The following is an 18,467-nucleotide window of genomic DNA, read 5'->3' on the forward strand; positions in this document are numbered from 1 at the left end:
CAAGATGACTGTGAGGGCTGGCGGGCTTGATTTCAGTTACTGCTTTTTGTGAGGCTCCCTGGTTTCACTCCTGAGCAGCACAGAACTAGGACACTGGCGAATGGCATGAAAGCTGCAGTGCGAGGGTGTTTGTTTTGCAGGCAGGCAGCTCAGCACCTTCTCAGTGGACTTGGGGTCTGGGGTGCTCTGGGGCCGACTTGTCTCTACCCTGCACCCAAGCCCATCACAGTTTGGAGCAGGTTGGGTGCCCATTCATGCCGAGCTCACACAGTGAGGACAAAACTCACGCGGGAGCAGTGCAGGCCCTTGGCTCTGGGATTAACGTCCCCTTCTCTCATGTCTGTGCTTAGTGAGTGGCCTGCGGCCTCAGGATCCAGGTCTGAGAAGAAATGGTGTGAAAGTCCCTGCAGAGCCCCGGAGAAAGGAGAACGGAGTGAGTGTCCCTTCTGTCTGCCGGCTGCCCTAGCCAGGTGGCTGCTCTGTGACCTTACATCTCTCCGGCACCTTGAGCTGTATCTTTGTATCCGGCCCCAAAGGTTGGGGGCTGTATACATTGTATCCGACCCCCAGAGGTTGTTATAAATTGTCACTTTTAGTGACATCCACAGGAAGAAGAGTGTAAGAATTCAGATGCTGAATGTATCACCAGCCAACAACAAAGTATGTCAGAGAGGTCCTAGTATCTTTTTAGCGAATTCATTGGCTGCTATAATCACTTGCAGGAAGGAAAGTGGCCAAATTTGAGATAGTGTCTGGCTGTGCTGCCCAGGCTGCCTCAGCCCCTGTGGCTGCGCTGGCTGCTGCGTAATGCAGTAGGCTAGAGCTCGGGTGTCTCCGCTGCAGGTAAACGGTGCCCGCGTGGACCTGACGCTTGCTGAGCTCCAGGAGATGGCATCTCGCCAGCAGCAGCAGATCGAGGCCCAGCAGCAGATGCTGGCCACCAAGGTAGTGTCTGTTCCCCGTGGCCAGCACCTATGCGAAGCTGTCTGCCATCACCTGTGCCTGAGCCAGCCCCTTATGGAGGAGGGCTGTCACTGGCCCTCACCTCCCCTGTGCCTGGCACTTGCTTCCCCTTGCCTTGGCATTGTGCAGGATGCCTGTGTCATTCCACTCACTCAAGGTCTTTGCCCACCTTTGGAGGGTTGTAGTGCATGCCTTGTTGTGTTGCCCAGGCTGGCCTCAGACTCTTGGTTCAGTGACCCTCCTGCCTCAGCCCCTGAGTAGCTGGAAAAGCCACAGCAGCCAGCCTGACCCCTGAATGTGATTCCCATTGACCCTGCAGCCGGGGTGGATGAACCAGAAGTCTTAGGAGCCCCTTGCTCTGTCTGTGGGGCCCCACTGGGCTGCAGCTGGAGCGACTCTAAGGCTTACTGACCTAACACTGTCCCTGTGCTCCTCATGACCAGCTGCAGGCTACTGCCTTATGGGGGACACTTTTTACCCACAAAGCTGCCCTGTGCCTGGCTGTGAGTCAGGAAGGCCCTTACCAGAATCCTCCTGGTTCCTGTCAAAGCCAGTTTGCATCTTTGCCTGGAGTCCTGGCAGAGTCTGCTGTCAGCCAGCCGCCACCAGCCTGTGCTTCTCCAAGTGCTGCGTGGCCTCAATGGCAGCTCCTAGCTCTTTCCGTGGGCAGCCATGCACCAGCAACACCCCCACAGGAACAGCCAGGGGACCCGTCCTGGGCCGTGTGTGCCAGCACCTATGCTGCAGTGAGCGCTGTCCCTTGCCGCTGGGATGACACCCAGTGGTTTCCCGTGGCTGGAGAGTCCTCGAGCTGTCCAAGAGCCTCTGCCTTCTGACTCAGGAGGCAGAGCGGCGCTGGCATGGGCTGCAAAAAAGAGTCCCACAGGATGGGGTTGGCCAGCCGGGCCTCTGGCTGCATGGCGTCCATGACACTGAGTGGTGGGCATGCTCACCCATGTTCGCTTCTGGTTGTAGGTTTGTGACTCTGCTCCTAGTTGCAGTCAGCATCTTAGTGTGAAAGCTACAGTTTCCATAACTTGGCTGCAGTGGTCTGTGGTGTGGCTGAGCGGAGACCGTGGAGGCCTTGCTGTGGGGCTGGACCCCCTCCTGGTCTGAGCCACTTCATGGGTCACCCCAGGCTGAGCTTGGGTCTGGCCTGGATTTGGGTCCCTTCTCACACACCAACAGCCTCACACACTGCCTCCCATGGGTGTGAGCTCCTTCCTCAACGTGGAGGAGGGCCTGCATCTCGAGGGTCTGCAGTGACTGCCCTCCGTGTTTTCGTCTTTAGGAGCAGCGTTTAAAATTTTTGAAACAGCAAGATCAGCGTCAACAGCACCAGGCCGCTGAGCAGGAGAAGCTTAAGAGGCTGAGAGAGCTGGCTGAGAGCCAGGAAGCCAAGCTGAAGAAAGTGCGGGCGCTTAAGGGCCACGTCGAGCAGAAGCGGCTGAGCAATGGGAGGCTGGGTGAGCTGGGCCACGGGCTGAGTGGACGCTGGATGAGTGGACACAAGATGTATGATTGTGGGCTGCATGGATGCCAGACTCTTGGGAGTTTATGTGAGTTTCTGCTGAGAAGATGAATCTTTCTGTCTTTTTGAGGCAAGGTCCTGCTATGCAGTTCAAGTGGCCTTGAGCTCACTTTGTAGCCCAGGCTTGTCTCAAACTTGGAAGGATCCTCCTGCCTCAGCCTCCAGAGTGCTGGGATTACAGGCATGTCCTGCCAGGCCCAGTTTAGAAAATGAGTCTTTTTATAGGTGACTAACAGAAATTTTTGAAAGAAACACAGTTTAATGCAGTTTTAATGTTGCAAGTTGCAAGTTTAGCACTGTTTCAGTAGGTTTTTCAAATTAACCCTGGAAATATCCTTTTTTTAACTCTTGAATTAAGTTTTGATTAAGAATTTAGTGAAGATAAAGGTCTTATATAACAGCTCCATCTATTACAGTACCATTTTAAAATGGGATTTTAGTAGTTTAGTAGTTCAGTCCATTACTATACAATTGAGAATAAAAGTTCATTGTTCTCAGATGTGGAGTTTAATGTTTCATAACGTTCATTGTGCAAACCCTGCAGCTCCTCCAGATGCTGCCCTGACATTTAGCGATGTCCAGGTTCCTTTCAGATGCTTCTGAAAGGCTGAGTTTGGGTCCAGGCTGTTCTGAAAGGTTTCTCCACTGGTCAGGAGTGCCTGGTTCCGGGAAGGCATCCACCTCTATTCTTCTCTTCTGTTCTCTCTCCTGTTGCAGTGGAGGAAATTGAGCAGATGAATAGTTTATTCCAGCAGAAGCAGAGGGAGCTGGTCCTGGCTGTGTCCAAAGTTGAGGAGCTCACGAGGCAGCTGGAGATGCTGAGGAGTGGCAGGATTGATGGCCACCATGACAGCCAGTCTGCGGTGGCCGAGCTGGACCGGCTGTACAAGGAACTGCAGGTGCGTGTGGAGGGGTGGGGGGCAGTCTGGGGAGCTGGGGTGGCAAGAAGTGCCTGGCCACAGCTGCTCTTCCTGGGAGGATGGGGTGGGTGGCATTGTCCCAGAGGACCAGAATAAACCTGATGGCACCTCAGACAGGAAACAGGCACAACTGCAGCCAGCACAGATGTCCCTTAATTCTAACCCAGAGCGCGGTGTGTGGCAGGACCTCACAGTTTTAGGGACCGGCCACACCCAACCACGTGGTGGCCTGCCAGGGACAGGTTCCTCCTCCTGCTGTGTCCTCGGCCACTTAGTCCGGCCCCTCTGCTGCTGCAGCTGAGGAACAAGCTGAACCAGGAGCAGAACGCCAGGCTGCAGCAGCAGAGGGAATGTCTGAACAAGCGCAACTCCGAGGTGGCCGTCATGGACCGGCGAGTCAGCGAGCTGCGAGACCGGCTGTGGAAAAAGAAGGCAGCGCTGCAGCAGAAGGAGAACCTGCCGGTGAGGCTGGCAGGCGGGCGGGCGGGCAGGCAGGCGGCCCTGCTGTCAGGCTCCCCCAGCGCCCTGTGCGCCCCACCTTGGGACCGAGTGTGGGCCGGGGCTCCTGGCATCTGCGATGGGCACCGGCACTCATGGCCCTGGGCTTTTTCCCCCAGCTTTCGCCCGATGGGAATCTCACCCAGCCACCAGCGTCTACCCCCAGCCGTGTGGCTGCCGTGGGCCCCTACATCCAGTCGTCTACCATGCCTCGGATGCCGCCGAGGCCAGAGCTGCTGGTGAAGCCGGCGCCGCTCGATGGTCCCCTGACCGTGCAGGCCCTGGAGGGGCCAGCAAAGATGCAGACCCTGCCCAACATGAGGACCGCAGCTGCACTGCAAGCCAAAGGTGACAGCGCTGCGGCGTCTCGCCCCGTCCCCCAAGTCAGAGTTAGAGACAAAATTGATCCGTGTTCTTATTCATGTTTGAAATCTAAGATTCTCTTTATATTGTCTGGTAAGTTTTTAAAAAACCCTGAATATAAATTCTTTTCAGAAAATGAAATGTAATACTCTGCAAATCTAACAGGTACTTTGAAAAGTCGCTTCTTGTTAGGTAGGAGCTGTGGTCTGATGTCAGTAACTCGAGAGCCTTTGTTTTCACATGAAAACCCCATTTGTAGGAACAGTTGTGCTGTCCTTATGGAAGGGGACGATGGCTGTTCTGTCAATGACCTGTGTGTGCATGTGTGATTGATCACCCACTGGTAGTTTTTAGAACAGAGTTGTAAGTACATCCTAGAGTTTCAGGGTGAAAAGAGCCGTAACACTGTGTCCTGTGTAGCACATGTATGGACGTGCGGCAGGGTTTTGTTTGGAAGGAGACAGGAAGTGCAGGGTCCGGAGCCTCTCCAACAGTGGCCCATCCAAACCCTCTGCGCCCAGTTCTGAGTGGAGGGTAACAAGCGTCACTGCACTGGGAGGAAGCAGAGCCGCATCGTCTGGCTCTGTTTATTCTAATTCTAGAAGGAAAAAAGCAAAGCCACACTACCTCACATTTAAACACCAGGGTAAAAACCTGCAAACCCTGCTTCGAGGAGGCTGAGGTTGCAAATGGGCATCGAGTACCCAAGGGCCTTTGTGTAGGCACAGGTCACCCGGGCACTGTGGGCAGTGGCATCTCTGGCTCGGCCCCACTGCGTGGCAGGTGTGCTGTGGTCACCCATGAGGTTTTGTTACCGGGAGGAGGAGCCAGGCCTCGCTGACTCCTGCAGATGCTTCAGTTGCTGGAGGTGCAGCAGGAGAGCCCCAAATGAGAAATACAGAGTTCTCTTCAGTGTAGGCTGAATACACGTCCCAGGCAGCTGTGAGTGTGCATTCAAAGCTGTTGTGAAGAGATGAAAGTATTAGTAGCAAGTGAACCCCAGAAGCGTCACAAGCATACTTTACTGAGGTGTAGACACCGCCTCTCTGTACTCTAGGCCCGAAAGCCCCTCCTGCTGTCCCCGACTGGACCCCCTCAGGCGCAGACCTGTTCTCCATGCCTCAGGGTGCTAGGCCGGCCCCTGACCAAGGTGAGGTTATACCTGCAGCTCCTGGACTCTGCCTTCTGATCACCCAAAGGGTGGGAACTGCGTCTCCTTTCCTAGGTGGGTCATTTTCTAGTGTGTGGCACCTGGAGACAGCTCCTAGTGGTCAACAGCATTTAGTTGACTTCAGGACACTTTGACTGACCTGAGGTCACCATGGCGGTGTTACCAGCCCAGCATCAGAGCAGGGGGCGGGGCTTAGCGGGTGGCTCCTGGGGGAGAAGCAGCTTCCTTCTGGCTGCTTGAGCTCGCTGTGATCGCTTCCTGTCCTCAGCTGACGACGGGGAGGTTTCGCTGAGAGACAAGGAGAAGAAGGTGCGGCCGTTCTCCATGTTTGACACGGTGGACCAGGGCGCCATCCCTCCGGGCTTTGGCACACTGCGGAAAAACCAGAGCAGCGAGGACATCTTGCGGGATGCCCAGGTGCGGCGCCCACCTGGTGGGGTGTGCGGTGTGGGGAGAGGTCAGAGAGCAGCAGAGGTTCAGGGACTGGAGGATTGGGTCCGGCAGCTCTCTGCTGCTGGGAGAGGGACCCGTGCATTTGTGTCCAGGCTGTGTGTCGTGTGATTCCAAGAGTGTACATGCGTGAAGAGCAGAGGCTTCGTGCTGCTCAGGTATCTGACTTCTATGAAGTCCGGGGCTGGGCTTGTGTCAAACTGGTGGATAAGCAGGTTGCTGTGACCACTCCGGTTAGGTAGTGTTGATGGTGGTGGCCGAGGCAGTGCAAGGCTCGTAAATGAGGTGGCTGCCGTGGAGGGAGGCCATCTGTGAATGTGCAGGTCAGCAGCAGGGTGTTTTCAAGTGGCAATTACCATGCCCAAACAGGAGGCAGGGTGGATCAGATGGTCTGGGAGGAGCCTGTCCTATTCCTGAAGCCTCTGTTAGGTGAGATCCAGTAAGAGATGAAGAAACAGGGCGAACGTTTTCTCTCTTTTTTTTTTTTTTTTTGTCTTTTTCATTTTTATCGGTACCAGGGATCGAACTCACGACTGCCTGCTTGCAAGGCAGGTGCTTATGCCACTGAGCTAAATCCCCAGCCCTCAGGGCGAACGTTTTATAGGGTGCACTTATGCTTGTGAGGTGGGGTTAACCCTGGCTGCCCAGCATACAGTACCCTAACTACCGTGTGTGTGTGTGTGTGTGTGTGTGTGTTATAGGCTGCAAACAAGAACGTGGCTAAAGTGCCACCTCCGGTTCCTACAAAACCGAAGCAGATTAACCTGCCTTATTTTGGACAAGCCGGGCCATCGCAATCTGACGCCAAGCTGGATGGAACCCTTCAGCAGTTGCCAGCAGCAGTGCCGGCCATGAGCCATAAGCCCAAACCCGCAGGGCCTCAGCCGAGGGCCGTGCTATCCCCTGGTGTGCCTTCAGGTGGCCATGACCATGGCCTGTCGGTGGGACCTAAGCAGGAGAATCCGCCCGCCGCTGCGGTCCGGCCCTTTACGCCCCAGCCTCCCAAAGAGGCTGCCCTGCCGGCCTTCAGGAAGCCCCAGACAGTGGCAGCGAGCTCCATCTACTCTATGTACACACAGCACCCGGCGCCGGGAAAGAACTTCCAGCAGGCTGTGCAGAGCGCGATGACCAAGACGCAGCCCCGAGGCCCACACTTTGCCAGCGGTGAGCCCCCGCCACCTGCGGTGGGGACAGCAGGGTACCCGGCCCCTCCTGTTCCAACAGCACCATCCCAAGGCTTAGCGGTGGCTCCTGTGGTTCAGGGGAAACCTCTTGAGCCCACAGTTAGCAGTGCTAACTATGATTTTGTTGTTGTTTTCTTTTTCTGGTTAGTGTACGGCAAGCCCGTGCTTGCTGCGGCCCAGAACCTGCAGCAGCAGCAGCAGCAGCAGCAGCCCGAGAACGTGTACAGCAGTGGCCAGGGACCACTGAGCAGCCCAGAGCCCGAGGCAGAGTTAGTGTCCTCGGCCCAGGAGAGCCAGGAGAATGAGCGCATCCCGCGCCCACTCAGCCCCACCAAGCTGCTGCCCTTCCTGTCCCACCCCTACCGGAACCAGAGCGACGCCGACCTGGAGGCCCTGCGCAAGAAGCTGTCCAACGCGCCTCGGCCACTGAAGAAGCGCAGCTCCATCACGGAGCCTGAGGGGCCCAATGGACCCAACATCCAGAAGCTGTTGTACCAGAGGACCACGCTCGCTGCCATGGAGACCATCTCGGTGCCCTCGCACACCTGCAAGGCGCCCGCACCCCCACCTCCTGATGCGGAAAGCCCTGGGGACATCCCCATCCCCAACCCCTACCTGCTCGTGGAGCCCGAGGAGGAGGCTGCCCCCACTGCCGAGCCACTGTCCCCAGAGGTCACAGGGCCCACCAGGGCAGAGGACAGTGAAAGGCCTGCTCCTCTCCCAGGCCTCGACATTGTACCTGAAGGGACCTCGGGCAGTAGCCCGGGTCCCCAGGGTGCCGCAGAGGAGCCCCACGCAGAGCCTCCCCACCTGCTGGAGGTATACCTGGAAGAGTACCCTCCGTACCCCCCACCGCCCTACCCTTCTGGGGAGCCTGAGGTACCTGGAGAAGACCCTGCCAGCATGCGCCCCCCGGAGGTCACAGGCCAGGGTGCTCTGCCTCCCGTGAGTGCCCCTTGGTCACCAGCCACACCACATCTGTGCCTTGTCGCTCTCTTTCCGGGTCCTGGCCTTGTCCTGCTGTTTGCCCTTTATTTTATCTTGGCATAGGGTTGATCTTAGAAACGTGACAGTGTATGTGGAACCAGGGTATAGTGGTGAGCACACAGAAGGCCGAGATAGGAAGGCTGGGAGGCCAAGACCAGCCGAGGCTGCAGAGTGAGTCCGTGTCTCAGAAAACAGCTAGAACAAAACAGAAGCTCAGGATGTTTAGGAGAAGGGAGGTCCCTGGAGTCTGAGACCCTCACGTTCTCATGCAGGGCAGCGTTGGTTCCCATCCCCACAGTGGTGGCGTTTGCAGTTTCCTCTCCAGCTCTTACTCCAGGTGGGCAGGTGGGCAAACTGAGGCAGACTGCAGCTTGAATGCCAGTCTGCCGTGTGACACCGGTGGATGGCATGACTCCTCTGGGCACTGCCATTCTTTCTTGAATCTTTTTCCAGGAGTGAGTTTTTAAAAAAACTTTCTTAAATTTTTGTGCAGTGTGGGGTGTCGCATGAGCAAGGTGAGTGAGTTTTGGGTGCTGACAGTGGGCAGGTTGGCTTGGGGGGCTGCCTCAGAACCCTTCCAGGGAGCCAGCGCTGGTGTGGGAGCTCACAGTGTCGTTGTGGAGTAGATGAGAGAATGAGAGCTGCAGCACGTCCCCAGGGCATTTGTTTGGAATTCACGCTGTTTCTGTGAGCACGGAAGTAGAATGTAGAGCTCAGAGTTAAGACACCGTAAAAGCAAAGTGGCATCTTACTGTGGGCGTTTTGCTGTGGGTTTTGTGCTCAGTCCCTTCTACAGCCTTCTGGCTGCAACGGCATTCAAAGATGATAGGAGTGTGTGGCTGCCTCATGGCTGTGGTAAACGTCTGCTTGTGGGTTTAGGGAATAAGCATTTCTACTCAGAGATGGATGTCTTAAAATGAGACTGAGGCTTTTTAAACCTCTCTGAGCCCTTCAGGGCTGAGGCTGGACTTGAGTGTGAGAGAGAAGGAAGCAGTCAAGCCCTGCCGGCTGGACCAGTGCACTGCAGCCGGTGAGGCTTTGTCAAGAAAACTCACTTTCGAGGAGGAGAAAGAGGCCAGACTGTGTGAGAGCAGCGGGGTCTTCCCAGGAGAGTGCGCCCTGCTTCTGTGCTAGGCGTGGGTGCTTCTAGGTGCCTTGGGGCAGGCACAGCACAGGCCTCTAGAACGGGGCACAGGTGGGGACCACACACGGGTGAGATGCATCGTTTGCCCCTTGATGTTTTCAGAACTCAGTGGTTTTCTACACCTGATATAAAATCAGAGAGAAGTGTGCATCGAATCTTTAGGGAACTTTTCTGCTTCTTTGGATGTGTTTGAAAACCTGTTTTATAGGATTTAGAGCTAGTCATTCAAATTCGTGTGTGTGTATGTGAACTGGGGACTGAACCCCGGGTCTCACACATGCCAGGCAAGGGCTGCACCCTAGCCCTTGTTCATTGTGTTTTTGAGATGGTCCCCCTCAACTGCCCAGGCTGGCTTCGAACTCACAGCACACCTGCCTCAGTCTCCTGTGCAGCTAGGATTGCAGGCCTGTGCTACCACGCCCAGTGCCTTTAAGAAGCCTGGCTTCTTAAAGAACATTTCAGGCCCAGCAGGGTCCCTTGGTGTCCCTGCTAACCCCACAGTCTCTGTGCTTGGTTCTCTGTGTCTTTGGCCTGCACCAGTCACCAGGGTTGGAGCCCCGCTCTGCGCTCACTGGCTGAGTCTCAGTCCCTTTTGTGTGAGTGGGGACAGTGGGGCCTTTGTGAGGCGAGATCAATGGGCTTTTGTCCCAGTGAGCCTCAGAGTGAGCGCACAGAGGCCCAGCTCTGGAGGTGAGGTGCGTGGCAGGGACGCCCACCCACTGCCCCATCGCTGTGTCTCCCTGTGCTGTCCCCAGGAGCTTCCAGGCTGGGACCCTCCCTTCAGCCCCGAGGGAGTGGTGCTGTGGCCCTGGTGAAGTGCATGCTGTGTTCCCTGTGCTTTTCTGATCACGCAGTCTGCAATGTTCTCAAAGTTCCTTTCACTGCCTTTGCTGGGCTCCTCCTCCCCTTTGATTGCTTTTGTTTCGATTTCCATGAATTTCTTCTGCAGGGCAAAAGGACAAACTTGCGTAAAACAGGCTCGGAGCGGATCGCGCATGGAATGAGGGTCAAATTCAACCCTCTCGCCTTGCTCCTGGATTCCTCTCTGGAAGGAGAATTCGACCTCGTGCAGAGAATCATTTATGAGGTGTGGCAACCATCATGGCGTTTCTGGAATACAACCTTGTAGATTTTGCTTTAAAGCTTGAATTAGAAAGTTACTCTAGAGAAGGTGTATTTTTAGATTTCTTTTTTAGGGTTGTGGGGTTGAGGAGCTTTGAGACATACGCTAAAACAGGCTCCACTGTTTTAAGCGTGTGACTAACATTTTGATGTGGAGGCGTCCCCCTCACTTGGCATCTTCTAGAGCCCTCCTGGTCCAGGGGAGAGCACGGCTCTTTAAACACCACACATGCGCAGGGATCACAGATGTGGTCCCTGCTTTTCCGAAGGCTGCTATTTAAAGTATTTTTAGTTGCCTCTTTCCTTTTCCATAGTAAATGGAGCTTCTGCTTGGAAACCAATCCATGTAGGAGCTAGGAGGATAAACACAAATGACATCTGTTTTTTTTTAAACATCTTTTTTTACAGTGAGTGTAAAAACTCACTGTAAAATGGACCTCAGATGGACCTCTGGCTGGTCCATCTGTCTTATTTCTAGGATTGTTCTTGGTTTAGACCTCTTGGCTCCTGTGGGTTTTCACTGTGATTTTAAAAGCTGTCACAGAGTCTGTCTCTATGCTGGTGACTCTGAGGAGTCAGTAGTGATAGCCGAGGTGACAGAAGTCACTTTTGTGTCTCTTGGTGATTCCAGGTAGAGGACCCCAGCCTGCCGAATGACGAGGGTATCACCGCGCTGCACAACGCTGTGTGCGCTGGCCACACAGAGATCGTGAAGTTCCTGGTGCAGTTCGGGGTGAATGTGAATGCCGCAGACAGCGACGGGTGGTAAGGGTCCTGCCCAGCTGATGTGTGTGCTGCTGTTGCGCTGTTGGGGGCCAGCAGCGCCCCACAGGTGCCCCTGTCTGCATGTGCAGCTGGAGCGGTGCGGCTTCAGGTGTTGAGGAATGAGTGTGTCCACACGGAGCAGCTGTCTGCTTGAACAGGAGCATTGCAGGGACCGTTAGTGACTAAGACAGCGACTGGGTGACTAGCGGGCAGGCAGCACATGCAGCATGGACACGCAGGGCGGGAGGGCATGCCGTGCACCTTGTCATCACATCACACAGACAGAGCAGGTACAGTGCGGCCCTCGTGGAGTTTCTTCTGGAATTTTCCACTTAGAATTTTCAGGCTACTTTTGTCCTTGGGCAGCTGTAAAAAAAGTTGTGCTCCTGTACAATAGTATTTTTATTTTTAAACCTGTCGCTTTCCTTAGTCCTGTGTTAGTTCTTTGTAGCTCTGATGGAATAGCTGAGGGCTGTGACTTACAGGAAGAGCAGAGGCCTTTGTCCAGTCAGTGGCCCCAGCACTGAGGCCCAGGGAGGGAGAAGGTGAGGCTGAGGACGGAGCGCAGGGTCCTGGCCAGGGACAGAATGCCCCTCCCAAGCCGCCTGGTCCCCTTCTTCGCTCCAGGCCTCAGCTCCTAGCATTTGCACCCCGGCCCATCGTACCTCCAGGCAGGGACATTCCCGGCTGACATATAAATGTGAGAGGCAGTTACGCTGCAGTATTAGATCTTCATGAGCACGCGTGTAGCTGCACACGGGGCTCACACATACATGTGCATTGGCTTCCTGTTACTCCGTGGAGGAACCAAGGACGCATCTGTCCTGGCTGCTTCCCCCTTGCTAGTCATTTGGATTGATTTTCTTTTTGGATGTTTTTATCGTAAATAATACTGAAGGAAGCTTTTAGATTGCACTTTTTAAAAAGCTCCTATTTGTAAAAGTACCATAGACCCATGGTGGAAAATGTGGAGTGTAGAGAACTGGGAAGATGAGCAGAAGTCAGGGCGTCTCTGAGGCCTGCAGTGGAGCAGCATCGATTCTGCACCCCCCCCTTCCCTCATGTGCTGGGGATGGAACCAGGGCCTTAGCACGGCCCCGCCACCGCCAGGCTTTGTGTGTGCCTTAAACAGGTAGCTCAGATCATTCCCCTGTGTGTGCACATGTGTAACTCTTCAGTCTAAACAAATCCCTCCTGTACCATGATGTCTTTGTTGCCCTAATGTGAGGAGTCCTGATTGTGTATAATTTTTCTGTAAAAAGTGACGTAGGGAAAGCTGTGGTAACATCCACCAGCCATCAGCAGTTCCCTGCAGTGAGGCAGGGAAGTTACTGTTTCTTTTAAAGACCACGCACCTGAGGGAACAGTGTAACAGGGAGAGGTAGGCGCCAGTGCCGGCCCACGGGCTCCAGGCCGGCTCCCTGGGACAGGAGATGCACACGGGTCGCCCGTGATCTAAGACTGTGCGGTGCTGATGGTTCCCCCTGGTGGCATCAGCACATCCTGCCCGTCAGTACCTGAGACGGCACCGCACTTTTCTGATCTGAACTGAATAATTGAATTGATAAATAGCTTCGATGAAAGTTTACTTTGGGTTTTAGGAAACACTGTAGACAAGGTACATGTACACTGATTCTTCCAGCGTGGAGCGATAGAGGGTGTTTCAAGGGCAGAAACACAGGTCCTTGACAGGCAGCAGTGACGGGGCTGGGGAATCGGACACAGAACCAAACCACTTCACCCTCCCTTCTGGGATTATGGTGTGAACCTCGTCTCCTTGGTTCTCCCCATCCTTCATCCGGCTCCTGGCCTTGCTTGGTGGCGCACCGCTGTCACCCAGCACTCCATGGAGTAGAGATAGGGGAATCTGAGTTCTGGCCCAGCCTGGTGAACTCAGCAAGTCAGTGAGGCCCTGTCTCAAACTAAAAAACCAAGAAGGGTAGGAGATGTATCTTACTGCTCAGGTCCTGGGCTCGACCCCCAGCACCATACACACGATAGTGCCACAGCTACAGAAGGACTGGGCTGGGCTGGGCGGTGAGGGCTGCAGTAGCAGCACCCAGGCTGGAAATGGACCCCTCCTCTCCGCAGGACTCCGCTGCACTGCGCAGCCTCCTGTAACAACGTGCAGGTGTGCAAGTTCCTCGTGGAGTCGGGCGCGGCTGTGTTTGCCATGACCTACAGTGACATGCAGACGGCAGCCGACAAGTGCGAGGAGCTGGAGGAGGGCTACACGCAGTGCTCGCAGTTCCTCTACGGTGCGTGCTCCTGGCCTACTGCAGGGCATCTCGGGGGTGGTGTTTTGGGCACAGAGGGCAGGTTGCAGTGGGCCGTGACCCAGGAGAGCCCATGGGCTCCAGGGCGGAGCAGTGCTGGGCCCTTGCAGGCAGGAAGTGACCCCTGCCCCACCGGTGCGAGAACCCTCAGCCTGTTTCCTGTGCCATCAGGAGTCAAGGGCAGGGTGTAGTTCGGAGCTTTTTTCTTTTGGTTCCTTGAGTGTGAGCTAGTGATTCTGATTGCTGACATCAGACCCGTCCCTGCAGAAAACCAGAGTTGGAGGTTTAGGGAGGTCCAAGGTGCTTTTGTTTTTATTTAGGAAAAGTTTTTTATTTACAAGCCTTAGAAGCTGAAGTTAATTGTTTTCTTCAGGTTGCCTTGAGAGGGTTTGGGGTCAGGCGGGCGACATGAAGTGCGGCCTGGGGCTCTGTACCCCAGCTCTCCGGAGCTCCTGTGCAGTGGGCCGGGGCTGGGAGGAGAGACGCTGGCCTCTGCCTGTGCCCCTTTCCTGGCCCTGGCCGTGGCTATGGGGGGCAGGGAGGGTCCACTCTTGGCTGGCGTGTTGCGTGTCAGGGTGTGCAGAGCCGGGGTGCAACCCAGGGTGCAGCCCTTCCTTGCTCTGGCTCTTGCTGGGCCTCCTCTTGGGCTATGTTGGTGCCCGTGCCCACTGACCTTGGGGGGTTCGGGGTGATGTCACGCTGGCTTCAGTTTACCTTTCCAAAATAACCAGTGATACTGGGCATGTTTTTAGGACTCTCAAAAATTTTGTGAAAAAACTAATTTGTAGCCCTTCAGCTGGTAAATAGCAAAGTAATGAAAAAATTTTTTTCCATTCTTAGTGCTTTTTCAGAAACTAGGACTTGAGCTGTTATTTTGAGTATGTTAAAACGTCCAGCATTTCTTCTTTGCCTGCTTCTCCACTTCTATCCCCAACAGATGCATGTGCAGTTCCAAAACTGGGTGGAATTGCAGCTGTACCGTGAGTTTTGTTCTGTCGTGCTTACAAGTCTTAGTTTAGCAGGAAAGTTAGAAATTTATGCAGCCCTTTAGATTGGAAGAGCATTCCTTTGGTGAGCATTGTTTGGTGTTTCATTTTTGCCTAGAGAGGGAAAGAGACAGACAGGGAGAATCATACGTCAGTGATGTGCACCGCTACAGTGAAAATAGTTTAGAACTAATACTTCAGTGCTTGTACAAGTTGAAGGTTCTATTCAAGGGCAAGGGGTATTTCCCTGGACTTTTTAATGACATAAAGGTGAAAATAATAGTGAACTCGGAGTTTCTGAGAAGCTTTCCTTCTGTCCGCCTTGCCCGTGGGCTGCGGCTGGTGACTGCTTTCTGCTTAGTGTGGCCCTTCAGGACAGGAAGGGGTGCACAGAGAAAGGTAAACACCAAGAGCTGTTTTACAGAGGGGTTAGTCACTCAAGGGAAAGGTGGCCTTTTGAAGATTTTTCCCTCCCCCGTTTGGGGACTTCAGTATCTTTTAAATTCTGATTCATTATTTTAGAGTAGATTGCATGTAAGCTTTTATACTGTGTCTACACTGCTGAATGTCTGCATTCTGCCATGCTTTGGAGTGTGTTTTCTTTCCTTTGCCCATTTGGGGCTCAATAGAGACCCCTTTAATAGACACCAATATGCTGATCTTTTCAGTCTCTTTGTGGGTTTGAGGTAAAAGGCAATGTTTTCAGAGTTCCTTGCTCATTACATTGAGCAGGGGGCCGAAAAGGTGACAGGGGGATCATTTATTTTTGTAGCACCCCAGACTGAGCAGCCCTAGCTCCTGGGCTGGCAGGAACTGTGTTCTTGCAGTGAGATGGTTTGAAGGGTGCCGATGGGGCTATAGTCGGAACCTCAGTACACACGCTAGTGGCATTGCGTGTCCTCCGTGTGCCCTGTGCGCCTTGATCTTCTTCCTTATTCACCCTGGAGATGGATCATCAAATGTGTGCTGAGGGGTTCTGACCTCCCAGCCAGTCCCAGGCACCCCGAGTGATGCCTGTCCACTGTCCATTCCTGTCTCCTCTGTAGGGGTTCAGGAGAAGATGGGTGTCATGAACAAAGGCATCATCTACGCACTGTGGGACTATGAGCCTCAGAATGCAGACGAGCTGCCCCTGAAGGAAGGAGACTGCATGACCGTGATCCGCCGGGAGGATGAGGACGAGATCGAGTGGTGGTGGGCACGGCTGAGTGACCAGGAGGGCTACGTCCCACGCAACCTGCTGGGAGTAAGTGTGCACATGTGCACGTGTGTGTGTGTGAGGAAGGATTTGTGAAGACTGTGGGCCGTGCGTATGCTTCCCTGTTATAAGGAAGCAGTTGCAAGCTAGCAACCTCTTAGACACAGACGTGTTTGGTGTCCCCTTGTGCTCAGAGTGAGGACGGTGAACTTGACGACTGTGTCAAGCTCTGTTGTGGGTCCTGGTGTCTCCGTGCACCCACATGTGTTGGGTGTGGAAGACAGAAGCGAGCAGGATAGCTGAGAGAGTGCCACGGGTAGACGCACGGGGAGGAGGCAGGGCGGCCCTCGGTGAGGTGCACTGTTCACAGGGTCCAAGGTCTGCCAGGACTGCATCTTCCTGCTGGCTGTGCTGTAGGGAGCAGCACCCAGGACCTGTGAGGGCAGCGTGCAGGCGAGGTGGAACAGTGGCCTCAGGCACCCTCCCCATGGCTGCACAGACCCCACCCGCTGGGAGCAGGTGCCGCAGGGTCTCCCTGCTGGCTCAGTGCCGTGCAGCTCCTGGGCCTGACTGGGGGATTTGGCCCAGTGTCCCCTCCTGACTACCCTCCCCACGGCTGCACAGGTGATGTCACATGCAGTGACTGTCCCCTCCCGAGGCAGTGAGACTGTGACAAGTGCTTCCTCTGGGCTTAGTGTCACTAAGCGATCATGGTGTACAGTTTAGTGATGGTTCAGACACGAGCACATGGTGCCTGTAGAGAAGTGTCCCATCCTGGGGACGTGTGCCCAGCACGCACTCTGTGGAGAGGATTACTGCCTGGAGCTGGGCGCTCACATCAGTCTTTAGTGTTGTAATCGTCAGGTAAGGATTACTCTCCTGTCATGTATGTATGGCGGCCAAGTCAAGCATGTTAACGTCCATCCTCCCTCCGTCGACCTTTCTTCAGTGAGAATGAAGCCTGTTTAAGCAGCTTTCGGGGATGTTATGCGTTGTCACTGACTGAAATCGCTGCACTGTACATCAGATCTCCTGCATCCATGTAATGTCCATCACTGAAGTGCAGCCTGCTGCCAGCAGGGGGAGATTGTCACCAGGGCTGTGCCCACTGAGGGCTGTGCCCCAAGGCTCCGAAGTAACCAGACCACAGGAGAGTCTCATCGGAGCCCTCAGTTTAGATGCTTTTGATCCCCTGGGCTCCTCCCTGGTCAGCAGTGTTAGTAAGTGCCCTCTGCACAACTCTGTTTGTTTTTGATGTTTAAAAATACAAAAATCCAGAAATGGTGCTCTCTGGGGCAGTCTTTAGCTACCGAGTTCTGGCTAAATATCTCTTCTTAGAAAAAGAGGCTTTTTTGTAACTTTGGTTCCAGCTGGACCGGAAGTCTGGCTGTCTGTGGTAAACCCAATTTCACCTTCAAGGTGAGGAGCAGTAGGTTCTGCTAGGTGGACAGTGGCAGTCCTAGTGTGGCATGCCTGGGTGGCAGCCTCGGCTCAGCCCTAGCAGTGGAATGTCCTAGGCCATGGCGTCTGACGTGGCATGCAGCTGTGCTCCTCCTTTGTGCACCTGAGGTGGCAGCATTTCGTCCTGAGCCTAGAGGCCCCCACGCGGTGTTCTGTCCACTGGGGACAGTTTGTCTTTGCTCTGTGCCAACTTTGTCTTTGTGTTGCTGGAGAGTGGGGCATGTCCAGCCGCCCCGGTTATCCATCTGCATGAGGTGGACTCTGGGTCCACAGGCTTGTGTGGCTGCTCCGCAGCTGTGCAGTGTCTGTTGGTAGCCTTGTGCCCAGTGCCAGGCCCAGTGCGTTCTTATTTCGACTTCCTGTTGTGTTTGTTCCCCGTGCTCATAAAATTCTGTCCACTCCCCACCCTCTGTGTACATGGTAAATAGTTTTTAAAACTCTCTTACAGCTGTATCCGAGAATCAAACCAAGACAAAGGAGCTTGGCCTGAAACATCACAGAACTTCACCTAATGGAGACTTAATCTGCGCTGTCACTAAGAAGAAATGCTGCAGCTGTCCTGGGCAGAGGCCCGCGAGCCTTACTTTCAGGATGATGGAGCCGGAAGGGGTGGAAGATGGGCTGTGGGAGGAAATGAAGGAGGAGGCCCCTCGGGGAAGATGCCCTGCACTGGCCCCGGCTTTCAGGAAGCAGGCCGCACCCCACGGACCAGGCCTGCAGGACTTGGGCTGTGCTGTGGGGTGTGCTTCTGGCCCACAGTGGGCCTTCCAGGGCTCCCTCCCCCGTCTCCTGCCAGAAAGGACCTGGGGCCTCCTCATCGCAGCACTGCACACACTCGTTCCCATTGGCTGGCCGCGAGCAGTAACTGTACCATAGGAGTTGCTTGTAGGTCTTAGGAGTTATGCGTACATTTGGAATGTGGAGACTAAGGCACACCACCTAATCTGCACTAGATTTAGAATCTTGTTTTTAGGCTGAATTTGAATCTATATTTATTATCTTTTGTATCTTGGAATTTAGACACTTGTTATAGACTTACCTTTGATACTTGTCAGAATCATAGCAGACTTTAAAATAATTGTAATAAAATTAAACTTTTTGATTCTGAGCTGTCCACCGGTTTCTGCCTGTGGGGTCATGGGCAGCCTCATTCCAGTGCAGCGGTGGGTGCTGCTGCCAGGCCTTGGTGGCAACCGCCTGGTGAGTGGAGCGTTTCTCTGCGTATGGAACTCCCATTCTGTGAGCTTGGGTGGGCCTCAGCTCGGATGGAAGACCTGCGACTGACTTCGTGACCCTCCCCAGCCCGGGTTCCCCTGCTGCGGGAGTTGCCTGCACTGATTTTGCGGGTGTGTCACAAGCTCAGGAATTGTCCTAGAACCCATCTTGCTTGGTAGAACAGTAAATAGAGGATGTGCATGAACAGCGGTCGCTTTTCCTCACGCCTTTTA

The 18,467-nt window shown here is 54.4% G+C and overlaps 1 protein-coding gene across 5 annotated transcripts in view; it reads left to right on the forward strand.

Annotated features, from left to right (window-relative positions):
• Nucleotides 1-18,127, forward strand: part of Tp53bp2 (tumor protein p53 binding protein 2) — a 37,335-nt gene extending 19,208 nt beyond the window's left edge. For all 5 annotated transcript variants that reach the window (XM_003474278.5, XM_013157555.3, XM_063236668.1 and 2 more), the window contains 15 exons: nt 351-433; nt 844-945; nt 2,255-2,429; nt 3,212-3,393; nt 3,712-3,876; nt 4,032-4,260; nt 5,333-5,425; nt 5,715-5,863; nt 6,598-7,060; nt 7,229-8,025; nt 10,161-10,298; nt 10,965-11,098; nt 13,190-13,356; nt 15,407-15,606; nt 17,468-18,127. In XM_003474278.5, the coding sequence (XP_003474326.3) occupies nt 351-433; nt 844-945; nt 2,255-2,429; nt 3,212-3,393; nt 3,712-3,876; nt 4,032-4,260; nt 5,333-5,425; nt 5,715-5,863; nt 6,598-7,060; nt 7,229-8,025; nt 10,161-10,298; nt 10,965-11,098; nt 13,190-13,356; nt 15,407-15,606; nt 17,468-17,509 (3,119 nt within the window). In that variant the 3' untranslated portion in view covers nt 17,510-18,127. The remainder of the gene's footprint in view (nt 1-350; nt 434-843; nt 946-2,254; nt 2,430-3,211; nt 3,394-3,711; nt 3,877-4,031; nt 4,261-5,332; nt 5,426-5,714; nt 5,864-6,597; nt 7,061-7,228; nt 8,026-10,160; nt 10,299-10,964; nt 11,099-13,189; nt 13,357-15,406; nt 15,607-17,467) is intronic.
• The last annotated feature ends 340 nt before the right edge of the window (nt 18,128-18,467 follow it).

The sequence above is a fragment of the Cavia porcellus genome, unplaced genomic scaffold, assembly GCF_034190915.1.
Source record: "Cavia porcellus strain 051 isolate PalLab524CR breed Dunkin Hartley unplaced genomic scaffold, mCavPor4.1 scaffold_26, whole genome shotgun sequence".
NCBI classification, from domain to species: Eukaryota; Metazoa; Chordata; class Mammalia; order Rodentia; family Caviidae; genus Cavia; species Cavia porcellus.